Below are 26,583 nucleotides of genomic sequence, written 5' to 3'. Positions count from 1 at the left end.
TACAACAGGGACTACACTTCAAAAAGTGCTTCATTGGCTGTGACGTGCTTTGGGTCATCCTGAGGTGGTGAAAGTGCAAGCGAGGAAATTCTAGCGCTGCTCCAACACCAGAAGATCCAACGCGGGACCTTAAAGGGACAGACGGTCCGCAGCGAAGACCCAATGAGGCAGAGTCCAGGGCCGGAGAGCGGGCAAATCGCTGAGCACAGGACAAAGGCTGCGGCAAGGCCTTCTCCCTCCCTGGGAGCATCTCAGGGCAGTTATCTCCATCTCCCAGAGCCCACCGCCCCCCCCACCAAACCCCCGCTTCCCTGTGGTGGCCGTGGAAAATGGCAATGACATGGGCGGAAAAGAGGAAACTTCCCATCGGCACCTCGGTCACACTGCGGTGGGCGGAGAACGAGCCAGCTATGGTGGTCCCGGCAGGGGCGGGGGTGGGAAACAACGGTCAGGGCAGTAGGCCTTACCATCTCATTTTCCCACCAGCCCCACCACGATTGTGCCCGAGTCGAGTGGGATTGTGGTGGAAATTAACCCCAATTGCTCTAAATATCCACCTATCTGCCATCCCAACACTTACACCACCGATCCTAGAGCTCTCGGGGTCAGGTTGGGGCAGGTTTGCCTCACAATGGCGGACACCCATGAAGTTAGGGTCTCATCGAATGTACCCGGCCAGTGAAACAGGTGGGAAAGACCAGGGGGGTACCTGGGCCTACACCAAGCTGCCACTAATTCATTTAAATTGGTCAGTTTGTTGACTGGTGGGTTAGTTGACTGGTTGATTGGCTGGTTGGGTTAGTTGAATGGTCGGTTAGCTGGTTGGGTTAGTTGACCGATTGATTGGCTGGTTGGGTTAGTTGACTGGTTGATTGGCTGGTTGGTTATTGGGTTAATTGTTTTGCTAGCTTTTTGGATCAATCGTTTTTTTTGGTTGTTTGAAACAGTTGAACTAGTTGCTTGGTTTAGTTAGCTGGTTCAATTAGTTCTAGGATTGGCTGATTTGACGAGCTGCATTGTTCGTGGTTGAACAAATTGGCGAGTTTGGCTGGTTGGGGGAACTGGTCAGGTTAGTTAGTTGGTTGGTTGGGAGTGTTGAAGTTGCTTGTCAGTTCAATTGAACAGTTGATTGGCTAGATTGGTGGAACAGCTGGTTTGCTTTGCTCAGTTAGTTGGCTGGTTAATTGGTTGGTTGAGCTAATTGAGTGATTGGCTGGTTGGCATTTTCAGTGAGTCAGGCGATGAACAACAAATGGCAGAAAGGTCAACACTTTTGCTATCGGTACACCAGTACCACCACCACCACCTGTCTTGCTGAGTGCTTCAAACATTTTTTGTGCTTCTGTTGTAGGTTTCCAGAGCCAGCAGTAACTTCATTTTTCCCTGGCGTCGTGTCTGGGTTTACCTGCGTGTGATCCCCGGTGGACACTTGCAAAAAATGTCTCCTGTTCAAACTGTGGGGCGTTGTCATTCTTATCATAGACAACGATTGCAATAGAAACGGGATCATCAAGTTGTCTCCCCTCAGCATCTGTAACAGTCACCTAGGACAGAAGATAATGAAAATGAGAGAGAAAGAAAGAAGAAAAGAACTTGCATTTATTCTCGGTGTGTAGGCGTCACCGGCAAGGCCAGCATTTATTGCCCATCCCGACTTGCCCTCGAGAAGATGGTGGTGAGCTGCCACAGTCTGTGTGGTGATACTTCTTTGCAGCAGTTTGGTACAACTAGGCCATTTCAGGGTGAGCCACATTGCTGTGGGTCTGGAGTCACATAAATCGGCCAGACCGGGTAAGGGCGGCAGATTGCCTTCCCTAAAAGGACATCAGTGAACCAGATGGGTTTTTAACAACAATTAGTTTCATGGTCACCATTACTGATTTAATCAACTGAATTTAAATTCCCCAGCTGCCGTGGTGGGATATGAACCCATGTTTCATGGATCATTAGTCCAGTAAAATAACCATGATGCTACCGTTCCCAATATAGAGTGCCGCTCACAACCTCAGGAATTAGGGTTTTAGGAACCACTTAGAGCAGAGAAGGTTAAGCGGAGATTTAAAAGAGGCGTTCAAAATCATGAGGGGTTTTGCTAGAGTAAATAAGGAGAAACTGTTTCCAGTGGCAGGAGGGTCGGTGACCAGAGGACACAGATTTAAGATAATTGGCAAAAGAACCGGAGGCGACATTAGGAAACATTTTTACGCAGCGAGTTGTTGTGATCTGGAACGCGCTGCCTGAAAGGGCGGTGGAAGCAGATTCAATAGTAACTTTCAAAAGGGAATTGGATAAATACTTGAATGGAAAAATTTGCAGGGCTCTGGGGAAAGAGCAGGGGGAGTGGGAATAATTGGAGAGCTCTTTCAAAGGGGAGGGGTGAGGGTTGTAAATTCAGAAGCAAAGGAAACCAAAAATAAAGACGGTGAACGGCGGTGGAATCTGGCTCTAACTTGAGCGGGCGGAGTGGGGGGGAGCGGGTAAGTGGGGGGGAGCGGGCGGAGTGGGGGGAGCGGGCGGAGTGGGGGGGAGCAGGCGGAGGGGGGAGCGCGGGTGGCGTGGGGGGCGCGGGTGGAGTGGGGGGGAGCGGGTAAGTGGGGGGGAGCGGGCGGAGTGGGGGGAGTGGGGGGGAGCAGGCGGAGGGGGGAGCGCGGGTGGCGTGGGGGGCGCGAGTAGAGTGGGGGGGAGCGCGGGTGGCGTGGGGGGCGCAGGCAGAGTGGGGGGGCAGGTGGAGTGGGGGCCGGGCTCAGGCGGTGTGGGGGGCAGCAGATGGAGTGGGGGGCAGGCAGAGTGGGGGGAACGGGCGGAGTGGGAGGTGGGGGCAGAGTGATGGGGTGGGGGCGGAGTGGGGGTAACGGGCGGAGTGGGGGGTGGGGGTGGAGTGGGGGGAACGGGCGGAGCGGGGGGCTGACGGCGGAGTGGGGGGGGGGCAGGTGGAAGCAAATATCCAGCTTTGGTCCTCCACTTTAAACTGAGATTCTTCTCTGCAGATACATACCTCCAGCTCGTATTTAGCCTGCTCTTCTCGATCAAAGGACCTGAGAGTGAACAGCAAAGCTCGCCCTTCAATCCCGAAGGTTCCGTTGTAATCATCGACGAGCTCGAGCCTGAATTCACCAGTGATATCTGTGTCGATCTGAAATTAGAAATGTTTGCTGGAAACTGACAGGGATATTTTTCTCCCCTGCCTTACTCCTCCTCTACCCCTCGCCCCGCCCACTTCACCCACCCGACACTGAGGCCAATTATAGGGTCCCCTACTGCCATCGCACCAAAGGCCATTGAACCGAGCCCTCGCTCAGGCTCAGACCCAGCACAGCCTCCAATAAAGAAATAACTGCATTTCTACAGCGCCTTTCACGATCTCAGGAGTCCCAAAGCATTTTACACCCAATGAAGTACTTTTTGAAGTGCAATCACTGTTGTAATGTAGGAAACGCTCCCTCAGCACTGCCCCTCCGACAGTGCGGCGCTCCCTCAGTACCTCCCCTCCGACAGTGCAGTGCTCCCTCAGTACTGCCCCTCCGACAGTGCGGTGCTCCCTCAGTACTGCCCCTCCGACAGTGCGGCGCTCCCTCAGTACTGTCCCTCCGACAGTGCGGCGCTCCCTCAGTACTGCCCCTCCGACAGTGCGGCACTCCCTCAGTACTGCCCCTCTGACAGTGCGGCGCTCCCTCAGTACTGCCCCTCTGACAGTGCAGCGCTCCCTCAGTACTGACCCTCCGACAGTGCAGCGCTCCCTCAGTACTGCCCCTCTGACAGTGCAGCGCTCCCTCAGTACTGCCCCTCTGACAGTGCAGCGCTCCCTCAGTACTGACCCTCCGACAGTGCAGCACTCCCTCAGTACTGCCCCTCTGACAGTGTAGCGCTCCCTCAGTACTGACCCTCCGACAGTGCAGCGCTCCCTCAGTACTGACCCTCTGACAGAGCAGCGCTCCCTCAGTACTGCCCCTCTGACAGTGTAGCACTCCCTTCGTACTGGCACTGGGAGTGTGAGCCTGGATTTTGCACTCAAGTCTCTGATAACTACTCTTTAAAACTGAGGTCTCACCCTCGTCAGGAACCAGGGAAATTCTCCTTCGTAATTCTCCGGCACTGTCACCTCTTTGGCTGCAGGCAGGATGCTGAGAGTGGACAACAGAACGACAACCTGTTCAGAAGCAAATGTTTTAGGAATTATTTTTTAACCATTACAAATAGAGGCATGGAGTACAAAAGCCAGGAGGTTAGGCTAAACTTTTATAAATCACTGATTAGATCCCAGCTGGAGAATTCCTGGTGCCGTACTTTAGGAAGGATGTCGAGGCCTTGGAGATGGTGCAGAGGAGGTTGACCAGAACGGCACCAGGGATGAGGGACTTCAGTTATGTGGAGTGACTGGAAAAACTGGGATTGTTGTCCTTAGAGCAGAGAAGGTTAAGAGGAGATTTGATAGAGGTGTTCAAAATCATGAATGATTTTAATAGAGTAAATAAGGAGAAACTGTTTCCATTGGCTGGAGGGTCGGTAACCAGAGGACACAGATTGAAGATAATTGGTAAAAGTACCAGGGGGGAGATGAGGAGAATGTTTTTCCGCAGCGAGTTGTTGTGATCTGAAAGGGCGGTGGAAGCAGATTCAACAGTAACGTTCAAAAGGAAATTGGATAAATACTTAAAAAGGAAAAATTTGCAGGGCTCTGGGGAAAGAGCAGGAGAGAGTGGGACTAATTGGAGAGCTCTTTCAAAGAGTCGGCACAGGCACGATGGGCCGAATGGCCTCCTCCTGTGCTGTATCATTCTTTGATATTCAGGAGACTGGAAGTGTCAGTTAGCTCAAACCAATCAATATTCAGCAGACCGAAGTCTTACCTTGATCAGGACCACTGACAATAGCCATTAACCCAACCCCTTCCGGACATAGCTCTTCCCACGGGAGTGTGTGTCTCGGTGGAATAGTTGGTTAAACCACTGTCTATCCCTTGGACAGATTTGAATGAAGCCCACTGTCCCATCATTCCTCTGGCAGTAGGTGAAAAGAGTTTGGGTTTGTCTGAACCTTGTTCCTTACAGGTGTGATTCTTCACCACATAGCTTTGAATCAACCAGGACTCTCACCATGAGAAAATACAACAATGGGGGGAGAGAGCAATAATGAATTCTAATCTATGGGGTGCTCGTCGGAGGCTGGTTGAGGCACATTGACGGGAGAGTGTAGAGGGAGCTTTACTCTGTATCTAACGCGTGCTGTACCTGCCCTGGGAGTGTTTGATGGGACAGTGTAGAGGGAGCTTCACTCTGTATCTAACGCGTGCTGTACCTGCCCTGGGAGTGATTGATGGGACAGTGTAGAGGGAGCTTTACTCTGTATCTAACCCGTGCTGTACCTGCCCTGGGAGTGTTTGATGGGACAGTGTAGAGGGAGCTTTACTCTGTATCTAATCCGTGTTGTACCTGCCCTGGGAGTGTTTGATGGGACAGTGTAGAGGGAGCTTTACTCTGTATCTAACCCGTGTTGTACCTGCCCTGGGAGTGTTTGATGGGACAGTGTAGAGGGAACTTTACTCTGTATCTAACCCGTGTTGTACCTGCCCTGGGAGTGTTTGATGGGACAGTGTAGAGGGAGCTTTACTCTGTATCTAATCCGTGTTGTACCTGCCCTGGGAGTGTTTGATGGGACAGTGTAGAGGGAGCTTTACTCTGTATCTAATCCGTGTTGTACCTGCCCTGGGAGTGTTTGATGGGACAGTGTAGAGGGAGCTTTACTCTGTATCTAACCCGTGTTGTACCTGCCCTGGGAGTGTTTGATGGGACAGTGTAGAGGGAACTTTACTCTGCATCTAATCCGTGTTGTACCTGCCCTGGGAGTGTTTGATGGGACAGTGTAGAGGGAACTTTACTCTGCATCTAACCCATGCTGTACCTGCCCTGGGAGTGTTTGACGGGGCAGTGTAGAGGGAGCTTTACTCTAACCTGTGTTGAAATTGGCCTGGCCTATGTATCACGCACATTTCCTTTGTGAGCCATATGCGTATAGTATAGATGCTATTAAGGCGAAGCTGGATAAACACATGAGGAATTAAGAAATCGAAGATGTGTTGATAGGGTGAGATGGATTAGGGTGGGAGGAGGCTCGAGTGGAGGATAAACACCGGCATGGTCCAGGTGGGGTGAATGGCCTGTTTTTGTGCTGTAAATTCTCTGTCATTGATACCCTATCCTGGGCCCTACCTCACCACCTTCCACCGACCAAGGGAAGAAGAAAATAAGGACTCGCATTTCTCCAGCGCCTTCACCACCTGAGGACGTCCCTAAGCACTTTACAGCCAATGAAGTACTTTTTTGAAGTGGAGTCACTGTGGTAATGTAGGAAACGCAGCAGTCAATTGGCGCACAGCCAGATCCCGCATACGGGAATGTGATAATGACCGGATAATCTGATTCAGTGAGGGATAAATATCGGCCAGGACACCGGAGTGAACTCCCCTGCTTTTCTTCAAATAATACCATGCGTCCGCCTGAGAGAGCAGACAGGGCATCGGTTTAACATCTCATCCAAAAGACGGCCCCTCCGATAGTGCGGCGCTCCCTCAGTACTGCCCCCCCGACAGTGCAGCGCTCCCTCAGTACTGCCACTCCGACAGTGCGGCGCTTCCTCAGTACTGCCCCTCCGACAGTGCAGCGCTCCCTCAGTACTGCCCCTCCGACAGTGCGGCACTCCCTCAGTACTGCCCCCCCGACAGTGCAGCGCTCCCTCAGTACTGCCACTCCGACAGTGCGGCGCTTCCTCAGTACTGCCCCTCCGACAGTGCAGCGCTCCCTCAGTACTGCCCCTCCGACAGTGCAGCGCTCCCTCAGTACTGCCCCTCGACAGTGCGGCGCTCCCTCAGTACTGCCCCTCCGACAGTGCAGCGCTCCCTCAGTACTGCCCCTCGACAGTGCGGCGCTCCCTCAGTACTGCCCCTCCGACAGTGCAACACGCCCTCAGTACTGCCCCTCCGACAGTGCGGCACTCCCTCAGTACTGCCCCTCCGACAGTGCGGCGCTCCCTCAATACTGCCCCTCCGACAGTGCAGCACGCCCTCAGTACTGCCCCTCCGACAGTGCAGCACGCCCTCAGTACTGCCCCTCCGACAGTGCGGCACTCCCTCAATACTGCCCCTCCGACAGTGCAGCTCTCCCTCAGTACTGACCCTCTGACAGTGCAGCGCTCCCTCAGTACTGCCCCTCCGACAGTGCAGCACGCCCTCAGTACTGCCCCTCCGACAGTGCGGCACTCCCTCAATACTGCCCCTCCGACAGTGCAGCGCTCCCTCAGTACTGCCCCTCCGACAGTGCAGCACGCCCTCAGTACTGCCCCTCCGACAGTGCGGCACTCCCTCAATACTGCCCCTCCGACAGTGCAGCTCTCCCTCAGTACTGACCCTCTGACAGTGTAGCACTACCTCAGTACTTCCCCTCCGACAGTGCAGCGCTCCCTCAATACTGGCCCTCCGACAGTGCAGCGCTCCCTCAGTACTGACCCTCTGACAGTGTAGCACTCCCTCAGTATTGCCCCTCCGACAGTGCGGTGCTCCCTCAATACTGGCCCTCCGACAGTGTAGCCCTCCCTCAATACTGGCCCTCTGACAGTGTAGCACTCCCTCAGTACTGACCCTCTGACAGTGCGGTGCTCCCTCAATACTGGCCCTCCGACAGTGTAGCCCTCCCTCAATACTGGCCCTCCGACAGTGTAGCACTCCCTCAGTACTGCCCCTCCGACAGTGCGGTGCTCCCTCAATACTGGCCCTCCGACAGTGTAGCCCTCCCTCAATACTGGCCCTCCGACAGTGTAGCACTCCCTCAGTACTGCCCCTCCGACAGTGCGGTGCTCCCTCAATACTGGCCCTCCGACAGTGTAGCCCTCCCTCAGTACTGACCCTCTGACAGTGTAGCGCTCCCTCAGTACTGACCCTCTGACAGTGCGGTGCTCCCTCAGTACTGACCCTCTGACAGTGTAGCCCTCCCTCAGTACTGCCCCTCCGACAGTGTAGCACTCCCTCAGTACTGACCCTCTGACAGTGTAGCCCTCCCTCAGTACTGACCCTCTGACAGTGTAGCCCTCCCTCAGTACTGCCCCTCCGACAGTGTAGCCCTCCCTCAGTACTGACCCTCTGACAGTGTAGCCCTCCCTCAGTACTGGCCCTCCGACAGTGTAGCCCTCCCTCAGTACTGACCCTCTGACAGTGTAGCCCTCCCTCAGTACTGGCCCTCCGACAGTGTAGCACTCCCTCAGTACTGACCCTCTGACAGTGTAGCCCTCCCTCAGTACTGCCCCTCCGACAGTGCGGCGCTCCCTCAGTACTGACCCTCTGACAGTGTAGCCCTCCCTCAGTATTGCCCCTCTGACAGTGTAGCACTCCCTCAGTACTGGCCCTCCGACAGTGTAGCCCTCCCTCAGTACTGGCCCTCTGACAGTTTAGCACTCCCTCAGTACTGCCCCTCCGACAGTGTAGCCCTCCCTCAGTACTGCCCCTCCGACAGTGCGGCGCTCCCTCAGTACTGACCCTCTGACAGTGTAGCCCTCCCTCAGTATTGCCCCTCTGACAGTGTAGCCCTCCCTCAGTACTGGCCCTCTGACAGTGTAGCACTCCCTCAGTACTGACCCTCTGACAGTGTAGCCCTCCCTCAGTACTGCCCCTCCGACAGTGTAGCCCTCCCTCAGTACTGACCCTCCGACAGTGCGGTGCTCCCTCAGTACTGACCCTCCGACAGTGCGGTGCTCCCTCAATACTGGCCCTCCGACAGTGTAGCCCTCCCTCAGTACTGACCCTCCGACAGTGTAGCACTCCCTCAGTACTGCCCCTCCGACAGTGCGGTGCTCCCTCAATACTGGCCCTCTGACAGTGTAGCGCTCCCTCAGTACTGACCCTCTGACAGTGTAGCCCTCCCTCAGTACTGACCCTCTGACAGTGTAGCCCTCCCTCAGTACTGACCCTCTGACAGTGTAGCCCTCCCTCAGTACTGACCCTCTGACAGTGCAGCGCTCCCTCAGTACTGACCCTCTGACAGTGCAGCGCTCCCTCAGTACTGACCCTCTGACAGTGCAGCGCTCCCTCAGTACTGACCCTCTGACAGTGTAGCGCTCCCTCAGTACTGACCCTCCGACAGTGCAGCGCTCCCTCAGTACTGACCCTCTGACAGTGCAGCGCTCCCTCAGTACTGGCCCTCTGACAGTGTAGCGCTCCCTCAGTACTGACCCTCCGACAGTGCAGCGCTCCCTCAGTACTGACCCTCTGACAGTGCAGCGCTCCCTCAGTACTGACCCTCTGACAGTGTAGCGCTCCCTCAGTACTGATCCTCTGACAGTGTAGCCCTCCCTCAGTACTGCCCCTCTGACAGTGTAGCGCTCCCTCAGTACTGACCCTCTGACAGTGTAGCACTCCCTCAGTACTGACCCTCTGACAGTGTAGCCCTCCCTCAGTACTGCCCCTCTGACAGTGTAGCCCTCCCTCAGTACTGACCCTCTGACAGTGTAGCACTCCCTCAGTACTGACCCTCTGACAGTGTAGCCCTCCCTCAGTACTGACCCTCTGACAGTGTAGCACTCCCTCAGTACTGACCCTCTGACAGTGTAGCCCTCCCTCAGTACTGACCCTCTGACAGTGTAGCACTCCCTCAGTACTGACCCTCCGACAGTGTAGCACTCCCTCAGTACTGACCCTCTGACAGTGCAGCGCTCCCTCAGTACTGACCCTCTGACAGTGTAGCACTCCCTCAGTACTGACCCTCTGACAGTGTAGCCCTCCCTCAGTACTGACCCTCTGACAGTGTAGCACTCCCTCAGTACTGACCCTCCGACAGTGTAGCACTCCCTCAGTACTGACCCTCCGACAGTGTAGCACTCCCTCAGTACTGACCCTCTGACAGTGTAGCACTCCCTCAGTACTGACCCTCCGACAGTGTAGCACTCCCTCAGTACTGACCCTCTGACAGTGTAGCACTCCCTCAGTACTGACCCTCTGACAGTGTAGCACTCCCTCAGTACTGCCCCTCTGACAGTGTAGCACTCCCTCAGTACTGCCCCTCCGACAGTGTAGCACTCCCTCAGTACTGCCCCTCCGACAGTGTAGCACTCCCTCAGTACTGGCCCTCCGACAGTGTAGCACTCCCTCAGTACTGACCCTCTGACAGTGCAGCGCTCCCTCAGTACTGACCCTCTGACAGTGTAGCCCTCCCTCAGTACTGACCCTCTGACAGTGCAGCGCTCCCTCAGTACTGACCCTCCGACAGTGTAGCACTCCCTCAGTACTGACCCTCTGACAGTGTAGCACTCCCTCAGTACTGACCCTCCGACAGTGTAGCACTCCCTCAATACTGACCCTCTGACAGTGTAGCCCTCCCTCAGTACTGACCCTCCGACAGTGTAGCACTCCCTCAATACTGACCCTCTGACAGTGTAGCCCTCCCTCAGTACTGACCCTCCGACAGTGTAGCACTCCCTCAATACTGACCCTCTGACAGTGTAGCACTCCCTCAATACTGACCCTCTGACAGTGTAGCACTCCCTCAGTACTGACCCTCTGACAGTGTAGCACTCCCTCAGTACTGACCCTCCGACAGTGTAGCACTCCCTCAGTACTGACCCTCTGACAGTGTAGCACTCCCTCAGTACTGACCCTCTGACAGTGTAGCACTCCCTCAGTACTGCCCCTCTGACAGTGTAGCACTCCCTCAGTACTGCCCCTCCGACAGTGTAGCACTCCCTCAGTACTGCCCCTCCGACAGTGTAGCACTCCCTCAGTACTGGCCCTCCGACAGTGTAGCACTCCCTCAGTACTGACCCTCTGACAGTGCAGCGCTCCCTCAGTACTGACCCTCTGACAGTGTAGCCCTCCCTCAGTACTGACCCTCTGACAGTGCAGCGCTCCCTCAGTACTGACCCTCCGACAGTGTAGCACTCCCTCAGTACTGACCCTCTGACAGTGTAGCACTCCCTCAGTACTGACCCTCCGACAGTGTAGCACTCCCTCAATACTGACCCTCTGACAGTGTAGCCCTCCCTCAGTACTGACCCTCCGACAGTGTAGCACTCCCTCAATACTGACCCTCTGACAGTGTAGCCCTCCCTCAGTACTGACCCTCCGACAGTGTAGCACTCCCTCAATACTGACCCTCTGACAGTGTAGCACTCCCTCAATACTGACCCTCTGACAGTGTAGCACTCCCTCAGTACTGACCCTCTGACAGTGCAGCGCTCCCTCAGTACTGACCCTCCGACAGTGTAGCACTCCCTCAATACTGACCCTCTGACAGTGTAGCACTCCCTCAATACTGACCCTCTGACAGTGTAGCCCTCCCTCAGTACTGACCCTCCGACAGTGCAGCGCTCCCTCAGTACTGACCCTCCGACAGTGTAGCCCTCCCTCAGTACTGCCCCTCCGACAGTGTAGCACTCCCTCAATACTGACCCTCTGACAGTGTAGCACTCCCTCAATACTGACCCTCTGACAGTGTAGCCCTCCCTCAGTACTGACCCTCCGACAGTGCAGCGCTCCCTCAGTACTGACCCTCCGACAGTGTAGCACTCCCTCAATACTGACCCTCTGACAGTGTAGCACTCCCTCAGTACTGCACTGGAGTGACAACCTAGATTTTTGTGCTGAAGTCTCCGGCGTGAGACTTGAACCCACCACCTTCTGACTCAAAGGAGAGAGAGTGCTGCCCACTGAGATACAGCTCACACCAACAGCTTCAGTTTCTTTAATCAGTATGGTTGAGTGTCGGGAACCGAGTGTTCCTGCACTTGGAGTTTACTGACGTGATCCTCATAATGGGAGGAAATAGCTTCGTAGCACACTTCACTGATCAAACCTGCAAGCTTGGAGAGCTGAAGGAATGTGTTTGCCAATCAGGAAATGCACTGCAAATGAAAGCTGTGGATATAAAAACATAGGAACAGGAGGAGGCCATTCAGCCCCTCCAGCCTGTTCCGCCATTCAGTGAGATTGTGGCTGATCTGCACCTCGACTCCATTTTTCTGCCTTGGTTCCGTAACCCTTCATAAACGTATAAAATTCTGACAGGACTGGACAGACTAGATGCTGGAAGGATGTTCCCGATGGCCGGGGAGTCCAGAACCAGGGGTCACAGTCTAAGGATAAGGGGTAGGCCATTTAGGACAGAGATGAGGAGGAATTTCTTCACCCAGAGAGTGGTGAACCTGTGGAATTCTCTACCACAGAAGGCAGTTGAGGCCAATTCATTAAATATATTCAAGAAGGAGTTGGATATATTTCTTAAGGCTAAAGAGATCAAGGGGTATGGGGAGAAAGCAGGGACAGGGTATTGAATTTGGATGATCAGCCATGATCGCATTGAATGGCGGAGCAGGCTCGAGGGGCCGAATGGCCTACTCCTGCTCCTATCTTCTATGTTTCTATGTTTCTATAGCCTTGCCTGCCAAAAATCTATCAATCTCAGTTTGGAAGTTTTCGATTGACCTCCGGCCTCAACAGCTTCCTTGGGTGGGGTGGGAGGGGGGAGAGAGTTGCAGATTTCTACTGCCCTGTATAGACCTAGGCTGCCCAATTACCCTTCATGCTTGAATGCTCCTTGACCCTGAGTTAATTGACCTCCCAGCCTTAGCCTGCCTCTGTTCTCGCCCGATGTCGAAACCTTGGGCTGGCGATTCCGCTCGGCTGCACTGCCCTCCCAAAATCATCCAAACCAGCGCCACATGATCACCGAATCTCAAGTGCAGCTTACGCCCCACGCAAATCGAGTTTCTGCGATCTTTTGCGCTGGTTTAAATAACATTGCGCGGGAAGCTGGCCATGCCCCCAGACTGAACGAATCACCGCGGCGAGTTTAGGTGAACTGCGCCCCTTTGCAGCCCCTTCGAGGAGGTTCCAAAAATTAAGCTGGGGTTTTCTTTGGCGCAAGGACACTAATCGTCACCTTTATAAATCTTTTAAATATAGTGCCGGATTTTGCGACCCCTCCTGCGGTTGCGTACGAGGTTGCGAAGCGCATGCGCTGAAAACCGGCACTTGCATTTTTATGGTTAAGAAACCAAACGAGGAGTGAGATGCCAAAGAAAGAAAAATAATACAAGGAGAAATGAAGGTTATGAGAACATGAACAGCAGATCCCGCCCAGGGAGCTGGCTCCGGCACCCAGCTCTCCACTCAGGACTCAATCTCGCCGTTTTTCATCTTTTCACTATCATCAAAAACACACATCCCAGAGACAGTGCCTTGGGTCAGAACTGGGAAAGAAAGGACTTTACAGCGCCTCTCACGACCTCAGGACAACCCAAAGCACTTGACAGCCAATGAAGTACCTTTTTTTGAAGTGTAGTCACTGTTGTAATGTAGGAAACGCGGCAGCCAATTTGCGCACAGCAAGCTCCCACAAACAGCAATGTGATAATGAGCAGATAATCTGTTTTAGTGATGTTGATTGCGGGATAAATATTGGCCAGGACACCGGGGAGAACTCCCCTGCTCTTCTTCGAAATAGTGCCATGGGATCTTTTACGTCCACCTGACAGAGCAGACGGGGCCTCAGTTTAACATCTCATCTGAAAGATGGCGCCTCTGACAGTGCAGCGCTCCCTCAGTACTGCACCTCTGACAGTACAGCGCTCCCTCAGTACTGCCCCTCCGACAGTGCAGCGCTCCCTCAGTACGGCCCCTCCGACAGTGCGGCGCTCCCTCAGTACTGCCCCTCCGACAGTGCAGCGCTCCCTCAGTACTGCCCCTCCGAGAGTGCAGCGCTCCCTCAGCACTGACCCTCTGACAGTGTGGCGCACCCTCAGTACTGCCCCTCCGACAGTGCTGCGCTCCCTCAGTACTGCCCCTCCGAGAGTGCAGCGCTCCCTCAGTACTGGCCCTCTGACAGTGTGGCGCACCCTCAGTACTGCCCCTCCGACAGTGCTGCGCTCCCTCAGTACTGCCCCTCCGACAGTGCGGCGCTCCCTCAGTACTGCCCCTCCGACAGTGCAGCGCGCCCTCAATGCTGCTCCTCCGACAGTGCGGCGCTCCCTCAGTACTGACCCTCCCACAGTGCGGCGCTCCCTCAGTACTGCCCCTCCGACAGTGCGGCGCACCCTCAGTACTGCCCCTCCGACAGTGCTGCGCTCCCTCAGTACTGCCCCTCCGACAGTGTGGCGCTCCCTCAGTAGTGCCCCTCCGACAGTGCGGCGCTCCCTCAGTACTGCCCCTCCGACAGTGCGGCGCTCCCTCAGTACTGCCCCTCCGACAGTGCGGCATCCCTCAGTACTGCCCCTCCGACAGTGCGGCGCTCCCTCAGTACTGCCCCTCCGACAGTGCGGCGCTCCCTCAGTACTGCCCCTCCGACTGTGCGGCACTCCCTCAGTACTGCCCCTCCGACAGTGCCGCGCTCCCTCAGTATGGCACCTCCGACAGTGCAGCGCTCCCTCAGTACTGCCCCTCTGACAGTGCGGCGCACCCTCAGTACTGCCCCTCCGACAGTGCTGCGCTCCCTCAGTACTGCCCCTCCAACAGTGCGGCGCTCCCTCAGTACTGACCCTCCCACAGTGCGGCGCTCCCTCAGTACTGCCCCTCCGACAGTGTGGCGCTCCCTCAGTAGTGCCCCTCCGACAGTGCGGCGCTCCCTCAGTACTGCCCCTCCGACAGTGCGGCGCTCCCTCAGTACTGCCCCTCTGACAGTGCGGCATCCCTCAGTACTGCCCCTCCGACAGTGCGGCGCTCCCTCAGTACTGCCCCTCCGACAGTGCGGCGCTCCCTCAGTACTGCCCCTCCAACAGTGCGGCACTCCCTCAGTACTGCCCCTCCGACAGTGCCGCGCTCCCTCAGTACGGCCCCTCCGACAGTGCAGCGCTCCCTCAGTACTGCCCCTCTGACAGTGCGGCGCTCCCTCAGTACCGCCCCTCCGACAGTGCGGGGAGGTTAATAAGGACGAAGATACTTTGTCAGCGATGAACTAACAAATGGAGGATGTAAAGAAGGAGAAGATAGTCAGAGGAAGACAAATAAACAAAGGAAATAAAGAAAGAGACGAAGAAAGAAAATGGGAATTAGGAAGAAAAATCGAGTGAGGAGGAATAGAGAGTAACAGTAAGAAACAGAAAGAGCGGGAATGAGAGATTAAAAGAGATTGAGAAGGAAAGGGAGAGAAAGTGACAAAATAAAGTTGGTGAATAATAAAGTGAGGAAGGAGAAATAGAGCGAAAAGAAGAGTGGAAAAAGAATGAAAAAGGAAAGTCGACAAAAGAGAGCGAGGGGTGAAAATGAGAGTGAGACAGAAACAGAATTAGTGAAAAGAATTGAGAAATGAGAGGAGAGAAAAAGACAGCGAGTGAGGAAAGAGGTGAGAGAGAAAAAGTGAGAAACCGAATTAGTGAGAAAAAAAGTTAAAGAAAAGAAGTGAAAATAAGATGAAGAAAGAGCGTGAAAGCCGAGTGAGCAGAGTGGATGACAGCAACTTTATTGTGCAGATATCCTGGCAGGGCTCTTCGCCCTCCCCCAGACTGCGCTGTTCGCCCTCCCCCAGACTGCGCTGTTCGCCCTCCCCCAGACTGCGCTGTGTGGGGCTCCCCCAGACTACGCTGTTTGCCCTCCCCCAGACTGCGCTGTTCGCCCTCCCCCAGACTGCGCTGTTCGCCCTCCCCCAGACTGCGCTGTTCGCCCTCCCCCAGACTGTGCTGTTCGCCCTCCCCGAGACTGCGCTGTTCGCCCTCCCCCAGACTGCGCTGTTTGCCCTCCCCCAGACTGCACTGTTTGCCCTCCCCCAGACTGCGCTGTTCGCCCTCCCCCAGACTGCGCTGTTCGCCCTCCCCCAGACTGCGCTGTTCGCCCTCCCCCAGACTGCACTGTTTGCCCTCCCCCAGACTGCACTGTTTGCCCTCCCCCAGACTGCACTGTTCGCCCTCCCCCAGACAGCGCTGTTCGCCCTCCCCCAGACTGCGCTGTTCGCCCTCCCCCAGACTGCGCTGTTCGCCCTCCCCCAGACTGCGCTGTTCGCCCTCCCCCAGACTGCGCTGTTCGCCCTCCCCCAGACTGCGCTGTTCGCCCTCCCCCAGACTGCGCTGTTCGCCCTCCCCCAGACTGCGCTGTTCGCCCTCCCCCAGACTGCGCTGTTCGCCCTCCCCCAGACTGCGCTGTTCACCCTCCCCCAGACTGCGCTGTGTGGGGCTCCCCCAGACTGCACTCTTCGCCCTCCCCCAGACTGTGCTGTTTGCCCTCCCCCAGACTGCGCTGTTCGCCCTCCCCCAGACTGCTCTGTTCACCCTCCCCCAGACTGCGCTGTTCGCCCTCCCCCAGGCTGCACTGTTTGCCCTCCCCCAGACTGCACTGTTCGCCCTCCCCCAGACTGCGCTGTTCGCCCTCCCCCAGACTGCGCTGTTCGCCCTCCCCCAGACTGCGCTGTTCGCCCTCCCCCAGACTGCGCTGTTCGCCCTCCCCCAGACTGCGCTGTTCGCCCTCCCCCAGACTGCGCTGTTCGCCCTCCCCCAGACTGCACTGTTCGCCCTCCCCCAGACTGCACTCTTCGCCCTCCCCCAGACTGCGCTGTTCGCCCTCCCCCAGACTGCGCTGTTCGCCCTCCCCCAGGCTGCGCTGTGTGGAGCTCCCCCAGACTGCGCTCTTCGCCCTCCCCCAGACTGAGCTTTTCACCCTCCCCCAGACTGCGCTGTGTGGGGCTCCCCCAGACTGCACTCTTCGCCCTCCCCCAGACTGCGCTGTTCGCCCTCCCCCAGACTGCGCTGTTCGCCCTCCCCCAGACTGCGCTGTTCGCCCTCACCCAGGCTGCGCTGTGTGGAGCTCCCCCAGACTGCGCTCTTCGCCCTCCCCCAGACTGCGCTGTTCACCCTCCCTCAGACTGCGCTCTTCGCCCTCCCCCAGACTGCGCTGTTCGCCCTCCCCCAGACTGCGCTGTTCACCCTCCCCCAGACTGCACTGTTCGCCCTCCCCCAGATTGCTCTGTTCGCCCTCCCCCAGACTGCACTGTTCGCCCTCCCCCAGACTGCACTGTTCGCCCTCCCCCAGATTGCTCTGTTCGCCCTCCCCCAGACTGCACTGTTCACCCTCCCCCAGACTGCGCTGTTCGCCCTCCCCCAGACTGCGCTGTTCGCCCTCCCCCAGACTGCGCTGTTCGCCCTCCCCCAGACTGCGCTGTTCGCCCTCCCCCAGACTGCGCTGTTCGCCCTCCCCCAGACTGCGCTGTTCGCCCTCCCCCAGACTGCGCTGTTCGCCCTCCCCCAGACTGCACTGTTCGCCCTCCCCCAGACTGCGCTGTTCGCCCTCCCCCAGACTGCGCTGTTCGCCCTCCCCCAGACTGCGCTGTTCGCCCTCCCCCAGACTGCGCTGTTCGCCCTCCCCCAGATTGCTCTGTTCGCCCTCCCCCAGACTGCACTGTTCACCCTCCCCCAGACTGCGCTGTTCGCCCTCCCCCAGACTGCGCTGTTCGCCCTCCCCCAGACTGCGCTGTTCGCCCTCCCCCAGACTGCACTGTTCACCCTCCCTCAGACTGCGCTGTTCGCCATCCCCCAGACTGCGCTGTTCGCCCTCCCCCAGACTGCACTGTTCACCCTCCCCCAGACTGCGCTGTTCGCCCTCCCCCAGACTGCGCTGTTCGCCCTCCCCCAGACTGCGCTGTTCGCCCTCCCCTAGGCTGCGCTGTTCGCCCTCCCTCAGACTGCGCTGTTCGCCCTCCCCCAGACTGCGCTGTTCGCCCTCCCCCAGACTGCGCTGTTCGCCCTCCCCTAGGCTGCGCTGTTCGCCCTCCCTCAGACTGCGCTGTTCGCCCTCCCTCAGACTGCGCTGTTCGCCCTCCCTCAGACTGCGCTGTTCGCCCTCCCCCAGACTGCGCTGTTCGCCCTCCCCCAGACTGCGCTGTTCGCCCTCCCCCAGACTGCGCTGTTCGCCCTCCCCCAGACTGCGCTGTTCACCCTCCCCCAGACTGCGCTGTTCGCCCTCCCTCAGACTGCGCTGTTCGCCCTCCCCCAGATTGCGCTGTTCGCCCTCCCCCAGATTGCGCTGTTCGCCCTCCCCCAGACTGCGCTGTTCGCCCTCCCCCAGACTGCGCTGTTCGCTCTCCCCCAGACTGCACTGTTCGCCCTCCCCCAGACTGCGCTGTTCGCCCTCCCTCAGACTGCGCTGTTCGCCCTCCCCCAGACTGCGCTGTTCGCCCTCCCCCAGACTGCGCTGTTCGCTCTCCCCCAGACTGCACTGTTCGCCCTCCCCCAGACTGCGCTGTTCGCTCTCCCCCAGACTGCACTGTTCGCCCTCCCCCAGACTGCGCTGTTCGCCCTCCCTCAGACTGCACTGTTTGCCCTCCCCCAGACTGCGCTGTTCGCCCTCCCCCAGGCTGCACTGTTTGCCCTCCCCCAGACTGCGCTGTTTGCCCTCCCTCAGACTGCACTGTTTGCCCTCCCCCAGATTGCGCTGTTCGCCCTCCCCCAGACTGTGCTGTTCGCCCTCCCCCAGACTGCGCTGTTTGCCCTCCCCCAGACTGCACTGTTTGCCCTCCCCCAGATTGCGCTGTTCGCCCTCCCCCAGATTGCGCTGTTCGCCCTCCCCCAGACTGTGCTGTTCGCCCTCCCCCAGACTGCGCTGTTTGCCCTCCCCCAGACTGCACTGTTTGCCCTCCCCCAGATTGCGCTGTTCGCCCTCCCCCAGACTGCACTGTTCGCCCTCCCCCAGACTGTGCTGTTCGCCCTCCCCCAGACTGCGCTGTTCGCCCTCCCCCAGACTGCGCTGTTCGCCCTCCCCCAGACTGCGCTGTTCGCCCTCCCCCAGACTGCGCTGTTCGCCCTCCCCCAGACTGCGCTGTTCGCCCTCCCCCAGACTGCGCTGTTCACCCTCCCCCAGACTGCGCTGTTCGCCCTCCCCCAGACTGCACTGTTCGCCCTCCCCCAGACTGCACTGTTCGCCCTCCCCCAGACTGCGCTGTTCGCCCTCCCCCAGACTGCGCTGTTCGCCCTCCCCCAGACTGCACTGTTCACCCTCCCCCAGACTGCGCTGTTCGCCCTCCCCCAGACTGCGCTGTTCGCCCTCCCCCAGACTGCGCTGTTCGCCCTCCCCCAGACTGCGCTGTTCGCCCTCCCCCAGACTGCGCTGTTCGCCCTCCCCCAGACTGCGCTGTTTGCCCTCCCCCAGACTGTGCTGTTCGCCCTCCCCCAGACTGCACTGTTCACCCTCCCCCAGACTGCGCTGTTTGCCCTCCCCCAGACTGTGCTGTTCGCCCTCCCCCAGACTGCACTGTTCACCCTCCCCCAGACTGCACTGTTCACCCTCCCCCAGACTGCGCTGTTCGCCCTCCCCCAGACTGCACTGTTCGCCCTCCCCCAGATTGCGCTGTTCGCCCTCCCCCAGACTGCGCTGTTCGCCCTCCCCCAGACTGCGCTGTTCGCCCTCCCCCAGACTGCGCTGTTCGCCCTCCCTCAGACTGCACTGTTCGCCCTCCCCCAGACTGCACTGTTCACCCTCCCCCAGACTGCGCTGTTCGCCCTCCCCCAGACTGCACTGTTCACCCTCCCCCAGACTGCGCTGTTCGCCCTCCCCCAGACTGCACTGTTCACCCTCCCCCAGACTGCGCTGTTCGCCCTCCCCCAGACTGCGCTGTTCGCCCTCCCCCAGACTGCGCTGTTCGCCCTCCCCCAGACTGCACTGTTCACCCTCCCCCAGACTGCGCTGTTCGCCCTCCCCCAGACTGCACTGTTCACCCTCCCCCAGACTGCGCTGTTCGCCCTCCCCCAGACTGCGCTGTTCGCCCTCCCCCAGACTGCGCTGTTCGCCCTCCCCCAGACTGCGCTGTTCGCCCTCCCCCAGACTGCGCTGTTCGCCCTCCCCCAGACTGCGCTGTTCGCCCTCCCCCAGACTGCGCTGTTCGCCCTCCCCCAGACTGCGCTGTTCACCCTCCCCCAGACTGCACTGTTCACCCTCCCCCAGACTGCGCTGTTCGCCCTCCCCCAGACTGCACTGTTCACCCTCCCCCAGACTGCGCTGTTCGCCCTCCCCCAGACTGCGCTGTTCGCCCTCCCCCAGACTGCGCTGTTCGCCCTCCCCCAGACTGCACTGTTCACCCTCCCCCAGACTGCGCTGTTCGCCCTCCCCCAGACTGCGCTGTTCGCCCTCCCCCAGACTGCGCTGTTCACCCTCCCCCAGACTGCGCTGTTCGCCCTCCCCCAGACTGCACTGTTCGCCCTCCCCCAGACTGCGCTGTTCGCCCTCCCCCAGATTGCGCTGTTCACCCTCCCCCAGACTGCACTGTTCGCCCTCCCCCAGACTGCGTTGTTCGCCCTCCCCCAGACTGCACTGTTCGCCCTCCCCCAGACTGCGCTGTTCGCCCTCCCCCAGACTGCGCTGTTCACCCTCCCCCAGACTGCGCTGTTCACCCTCCCCCAGACTGCACTGTTCCCCCTCCCCCAGACTGCGCTGTTCGCCCTCCCCCAGACTGCGCTGTTCACCCTCCCCCAGACTGCGCTGTTCGCCCTCCCCCAGACTGCGCTGTTCGCCCTCCCCCAGACTGCGCTGTTCGCCCTCCCCCAGACTGCGCTGTTCGCCCTCCCCCAGACTGCACTGTTCACCCTCCCCCAGACTGCGCTGTTCGCCCTCCCCCAGACTGCGCTGTTCGCCCTCCCCCAGACTGCGCTGTTCGCCCTCCCTCAGACTGCGCTGTTCGCCCTCCCCCAGACTGCGCTGTTTGCCCTCCCCCAGACTGCACTGTTTGCCCTCCCCCAGATTGCGCTGTTCGCCCTCCCCCAGACTGTGCTGTTCGCCCTCCCCCAGACTGCACTCTTCGCCCTCCCCCAGACTGCGCTGTTCGCCGTCCCCCAGACTGCACTCTTCGCCCTCCCCCAGACTGCGCTGTTCGCCCTCCCCCAGACTGCGCTGTTTGCCCTCCCCCAGACTGCGCTGTTCGCCCTCCCCCAGACTGCTCTGTTCACCCTCCCCCAGACTGCGCTGTTCGCCCTCCCCCAGACTGCGCTGTTTGCCCTCCCCCAGACTGCGCTGTTCGCCCTCCCCCAGACTGCGCTGTTCGCCCTCCCCCAGACTGCGCTGTTCACCCTCCCCCAGACTGCGCTGTTCGCCCTCCCCCAGACTGCTCTGTTCACCCTCCCCCAGACTGCGCTGTTCGCCCTCCCCCAGACTGCGCTGTTCGCCCTCCCCCAGACTGCTCTGTTCACCCTCCCCCAGACTGCTCTGTTCACCCTCCCCCAGACTGCGCTGTTCGCCCTCCCCCAGACTGCTCTGTTCACCCTCCCCCAGACTGCGCTGTTCGCCCTCCCCCAGACTGCGCTGTTCGCCCTCCCCCAGACTGCGCTGTTCCCCCTCCCCCAGACTGCACTGTTCGCCCTCCCCCAGACTGCGCTGTTCGCCCTCCCCCAGACTGCGCTGTGTGGGGCTCCCCCAGACTGCACTCTTCGCCCTCCCCCAGACTGCGCTGTTCGCCCTCCCCCAGACTGCGCTGTTCGCCCTCCCCCAGACTGCGCTGTTCGCCCTCCCCCAGGCTGCACTCTTCGCCCTCCCCCAGACTGCGCTGTTCCCCCTCCCCCAGACTGCACTGTTCGCCCTCCCCCAGACTGCGCTTTTCACCCTCCCCCAGACTGCGCTGTGTGGGGCTCCCCCAGACTGCACTCTTCGCCCTCCCCCAGACTGCGCTGTTCGCCCTCCCCCAGACTGCGCTGTTCGCCCTCCCCCAGACTGCGCTGTTCGCCCTCCCCCAGGCTGCGCTGTGTGGAGCTCCCCCAGACTGCGCTCTTCGCCCTCCCCCAGACTGCGCTGTTCACCCTCCCCCAGACTGCGCTCTTCGCCCTCCCCCAGACTGCGCTGTTCGCCCTCCCCCAGACTGCGCTGTTCACCCTCCCCCAGGCTGCGCTGTTCGCCCTCCCCCAGACTGCGCTGTTCGCCCTCCCCCAGATTGCGCTGTTCGCCCTCCCCCAGACTGCACTGTTCACCCTCCCCCAGACTGCACTGTTCACCCTCCCCCAGACTGCGCTGTTCGCCCTCCCCCAGATTGCTCTGTTCGCCCTCCCCCAGATTGCTCTGTTCGCCCTCCCCCAGACTGCGCTGTTCGCCCTCCCCTAGGCTGCGCTGTTCGCCCTCCCTCAGACTGCACTGTTCGCCCTCCCCCAGACTGCACTGTTCGCCCTCCCCCAGACTGCGCTGTTCGCCCTCCCTCAGACTGCGCTGTTCGCCCTCCCCCAGATTGCGCTGTTCGCCCTCCCCCAGATTGCGCTGTTCGCCCTCCCCCAGACTGCGCTGTTTGCCCTCCCCCAGACTGCACTGTTTGCCCTCCCCCAGATTGCGCTGTTTGCCCTCCCCCAGACTGTGCTGTTCGCCCTCCCCCAGACTGCGCTGTTTGCCCTCCCCCAGACTGCACTGTTTGCCCTCCCCCAGATTGCGCTGTTCGCCCTCCCCCAGATTGCGCTGTTCGCCCTCCCCCAGATTGCGCTGTTCGCCCTCCCCCAGACTGCGCTGTTCGCCCTCCCCCAGACTGCGCTGTTCGCCCTCCCCCAGACTGCGCTGTTCGCCCTCCCCCAGACTGCACTGTTTGCCCTCCCCCAGATTGCACTGTTCACCCTCCCCCAGACTGCGCTGTTCGCCCTCCCCCAGACTGCGCTGTTCGCCCTCCCCCAGACTGTGCTGTTCGCCCTCCCCCAGACTGCACTGTTTGCCCTCCCCCAGATTGCACTGTTCACCCTCCCCCAGACTGCGCTGTTCGCCCTCCCCCAGACTGCGCTGTTCGCCCTCCCCCAGACTGCGCTGTTCACCCTCCCCCAGACTGCGCTGTTCGCCCTCCCCCAGACTGCGCTGTTCACCCTCCCCCAGACTGCGCTGTTCACCCTCCCCCAGATTGCACTGTTCACCCTCCCCCAGACTGCGCTGTTCACCCTCCCCCAGACTGCGCTGTTCACCCTCCCCCAGATTGCACTGTTCACCCTCCCCCAGATTGCGCTGTTCGCCCTCCCCCAGACTGCGCTGTTCGCCCTCCCCCAGACTGCGCTGTTCACCCTCCCCCAGATTGCGCTGTTCGCCCTCCCCCAGACTGCGCTGTTCACCCTCCCCCAGACTGCGCTGTTCACCCTCCCCCAGATTGCACTGTTCACCCTCCCCCAGACTGCGCTGTTCGCCCTCCCCCAGACTGCGCTGTTCGCCCTCCCCCAGACTGCACTGTTCGCCCTCCCCCAGACTGCACTGTTCGCCCTCCCCCAGACTGCGCTGTTCGCCCTCCCCCAGACTGCACTGTTCGCCCTCCCCCAGACTGCGCTGTTCGCCCTCCCCCAGACTGCACTGTTCGCCCTCCCCCAGATTGCGCTGTTCGCCCTCCCCCAGATTGCGCTGTTCGCCCTCCCCCAGACTGCGCTGTTCGCCCTCCCCCAGACTGCGCTGTTCGCCCTCCCCCAGACTGCGCTGTTCGCCCTCCCCCAGACTGCGCTGTTCGCCCTCCCCCAGACTGCACTGTTCGCCCTCCCCCAGATTGCGCTGTTCGCCCTCCCCCAGACTGCGCTGTTCGCCCTCCCCCAGACTGCGCTGTTCGCCCTCCCCCAGACTGCGCTGTTCGCCCTCCCCCAGACTGCGCTGTTCGCCCTCCCCCAGACTGCGCTGTTCGCCCTCCCTCAGACTGCGCTGTTCGCCCTCCCCCAGACTGCGCTGTTTGCCCTCCCCCAGACTGCACTGTTTGCCCTCCCCCAGATTGCGCTGTTCGCCCTCCCCCAGACTGTGCTGTTCGCCCTCCCCCAGACTGTGCTGTTCGCCCTCCCCCAGACTGGGCTGTTCGCCCTCCCCCAGACTGCGCTGTTCGCCCTCCCCCAGACTGGGCTGTTCGCCCTCCCCCAGACTGCGCTGTTCGCCCTCCCTCAGACTGCGCTGTTCGCCCTCCCCCAGACTGCGCTGTTTGCCCTCCCCCAGGCTGCGCTGTTCGCCCTCCCCCAGGCTGCGCTGTTCGCCCTCCCCCAGACTGCGCTGTTCGCCCTCCCCCAGGCTGCGCTGTTCGCCCTCCCCCAGACTGCGCTGTTCGCCCTCCCCCAGACTGTGCTGTTCACCCTCCCCCAGACTGCGCTGTTCGCCCTCCCCCAGACTGGGCTATTCACCCTCCCCCAGGCTGCGCTGTTCGCCCTCCCCCAGACTGCGCTGTTCGCCCTCCCCCAGGCTGCGCTGTTCGCCCTCCCCCAGACTGCGCTGTTCGCCCTCCCCCAGACTGGGCTGTTCGCCCTCCCCCAGACTGCGCTGTTCACCCTCCCCCAGACTGCGCTGTTCGCCCTCCCCCAGACTGCGCTGTTCACCCTCCCCCAGGCTGCGCTGTTCGCCCTCCCCCAGACTGCGCTGTTCGCCCTCCCCCAGACTGCGCTGTTCGCCCTCCCCCAGACTGGGCTATTCACCCTCCCCCAGGCTGCGCTGTTCGCCCTCCCCCAGACTGCGCTGTTCGCCCTCCCCCAGGCTGCGCTGTTCGCCCTCCCCCAGACTGCGCTGTTCGCCCTCCCACAGACTGGGCTATTCACCCTCCCCCAGGCTGCGCTGTTCGCCCTCCCCCAGGCTGCGCTGTTCGCCCTCCCCCAGGCTGCGCTGTTCACCCTCCCCCAGACTGCGCTGTTCGCCCTCCCCCAGACTGGGCTATTCACCCTCCCCCAGACTGCGCTGTTCGCCCTCCCCCAGACTGCGCTATTCACCCTCCCCCAGGCTGCGCTGTTCGCCCTCCCCCAGGCTGCGCTGTTCACCCTCCCCCAGACTGCGCTATTCACCCTCCCCCAGGCTGCGCTGTTCGCCCTCCCCCAGACTGCACTGTGTGGAGCTCCCCCAGACTGCGCTGTTCGCCCTCCCCCAGACTGCGCTATTCACCCTCCCCCATGGTGTGGAGATGCCGGAGTTGGACTGGGGTGGACAAATGTAAGAAGTCACACAACACCAGGGTATAGTCCAACAGCTTTATTTGAAATCACAAGCTTTCGGAGCGCTGCTCCTTCTTCACCTGAAGAAGGAGCAACGCTCCGAAAGCTTGTGATTTCAAATAAAGCTGTTGGACTATAACCTGGTGTTGTGTGACTTCTTACATTCACCCTCCCCCAGGCTGCGCTGTTCGCCCTCCCCCAGGCTGCGCTGTGTGGAGTCCCCCAGGCTGCGCTGTGTGGAGCTCCCCCAGGCTGCGCTGTGTGGAGCCGGGTTATGGAGGCCGAGTGCTGCATTTACCCACCTGGCAGAATTCTTTGACGTGCAGAAATCCCGTGGGAATCATTGCTGCGGATTCTGCAGATCACAAGTACATCAGCTGTTAGTGAAGCCCCTCCCCAGGAGCCGGGAAAAGCACCCCCACCCCCAAAAAAATCCTCAGTTTACTGAGTGGCAGCCCGCAGACTCCGAGCCCTCGGGGACAGGGTGACCTTTCCACCCCTGCAGCCACCATTATTCACCTGCCTCCTCATTTAAAATCGTCTTTGCAATGACCTTGTTTCAGTGCCTCGAACCCATGGACTGCCATTTTGTTCACTTCTAAAGTCACAAACCCACATTCCAGGTCGCTCTCTCGCGATCTTTATCTCTGTCCATCTCTCTATCCAATCCTCTATATCTCTCTCTTGCGCTCTCTCTCTATCTCTCTCCCTCTCCCTCTATGCTTCTTTCTTCCCAGCAGTTCTCCCTCTGTCTCTCTTTCTTTCTCCCTCTCTCTATCTCTCCCTCTGTCTCTCTCGTTCTCTCTCCTCTTTCCCTCTGTGTCTCTCTCTTGCTCTGCCTCTCTCCCTCTCCCTCTGTCCCAGTTTTAGTCTCCCTCTGTCACTCTCTCTCTCTCCCTCTCTCTCTCTGTCTCTCTCTCCCTCTTTCTGTCTCTCCCTTTCTCCCTCTGTCTCTCAATTCAATTCAATTCAATTCAAATTGCTTTATTGGCATGATGACAAGATACATCTTATGTTGCCAAAGCACAGAAATACATGTATGATTGACCACATAAACACCGATCTAGACATATGTATAGACGAGTATACCCATGTATACATAGCTATATGCACATATAATATGCATATAATCTTTTCTTAGATTTAATGTGTCACTGGTTGTCCCTCTGCTTGTGGCAAGCTGTAACATAGTTTGCCGCTATAGTTACACATTTTCTCTGTTTCCCTAATATGAGAGTTTTTGGAGGTCATTCAAATTTTTGAATTCAGGGCATATTTTTGTGAATTTTGGGTAGAAATTCTCCCTCATGTCCTGATAGTTTCCGTAACGCCCTCCCCCTCTCTCTCTCGCCCCCTCTCCCTCTGTCTATGTCTCTCTCTCTCTCCTTGTCTTTCTACCCCTCCCCCAGTCACCCAGTCACAGTTCTAACAATGAAAATGAGTTGTTTCTTTGCCCTCCCGTTTAATGACATTTTGAGCCCAGTTAATGTCACTTATTATTACACTGCAGTAAAATATAGTTTAAAGGCAAATCCAGCAGATTCAGGGTGACCTTGAACTCCAGTTTTCTGTTCACAATATAGACATTAACACATTGGGTGAGGTGCAGTAAGTAATCTCACTCTCACCACCTCTAATCTTTAAAGAATAAGGAATACATTTGCCCCCTGTGTGTAAAGTTTAAGAAAAATACTTTGAAAAACTTTCTAATGAAAACTTTTCAAAATTTCACATTTAAAGATTCTAAAAACA

General features: G+C 58.9%; 1 protein-coding gene across 1 annotated transcript in view; it reads right to left on the bottom strand.

Moving 5' to 3' along the window:
* cdh16 (cadherin 16, KSP-cadherin) overlaps nt 1-25,183 on the bottom strand; it is a 112,606-nt gene extending 87,423 nt beyond the window's left edge. Inside the window, exons 1-4 of the mRNA XM_085989538.1 lie at nt 25,134-25,183; nt 4,049-4,147; nt 2,996-3,133; nt 1,406-1,544 (exon numbers count right to left, since the gene is read on the bottom strand). Of these exons, the coding sequence (XP_085845664.1) occupies nt 1,406-1,544; nt 2,996-3,133; nt 4,049-4,147; nt 25,134-25,175 (418 nt within the window). The 5' untranslated portion in view covers nt 25,176-25,183. The remainder of the gene's footprint in view (nt 1-1,405; nt 1,545-2,995; nt 3,134-4,048; nt 4,148-25,133) is intronic.
* Nucleotides 25,184-26,583: the final 1,400 nt, after the last annotated feature.

The sequence above is a fragment of the Somniosus microcephalus genome, chromosome 6 (genome assembly GCF_052327205.1).
Source record: "Somniosus microcephalus isolate GS21.2 chromosome 6, FLI_Smic_1.0, whole genome shotgun sequence".
Lineage (NCBI taxonomy): Eukaryota > Metazoa > Chordata > Chondrichthyes > Squaliformes > Somniosidae > Somniosus > Somniosus microcephalus.
The sequence above is the reverse complement of the archived record's forward strand: the minus strand, read 5'-3'. Positions and strand labels throughout refer to the sequence as shown.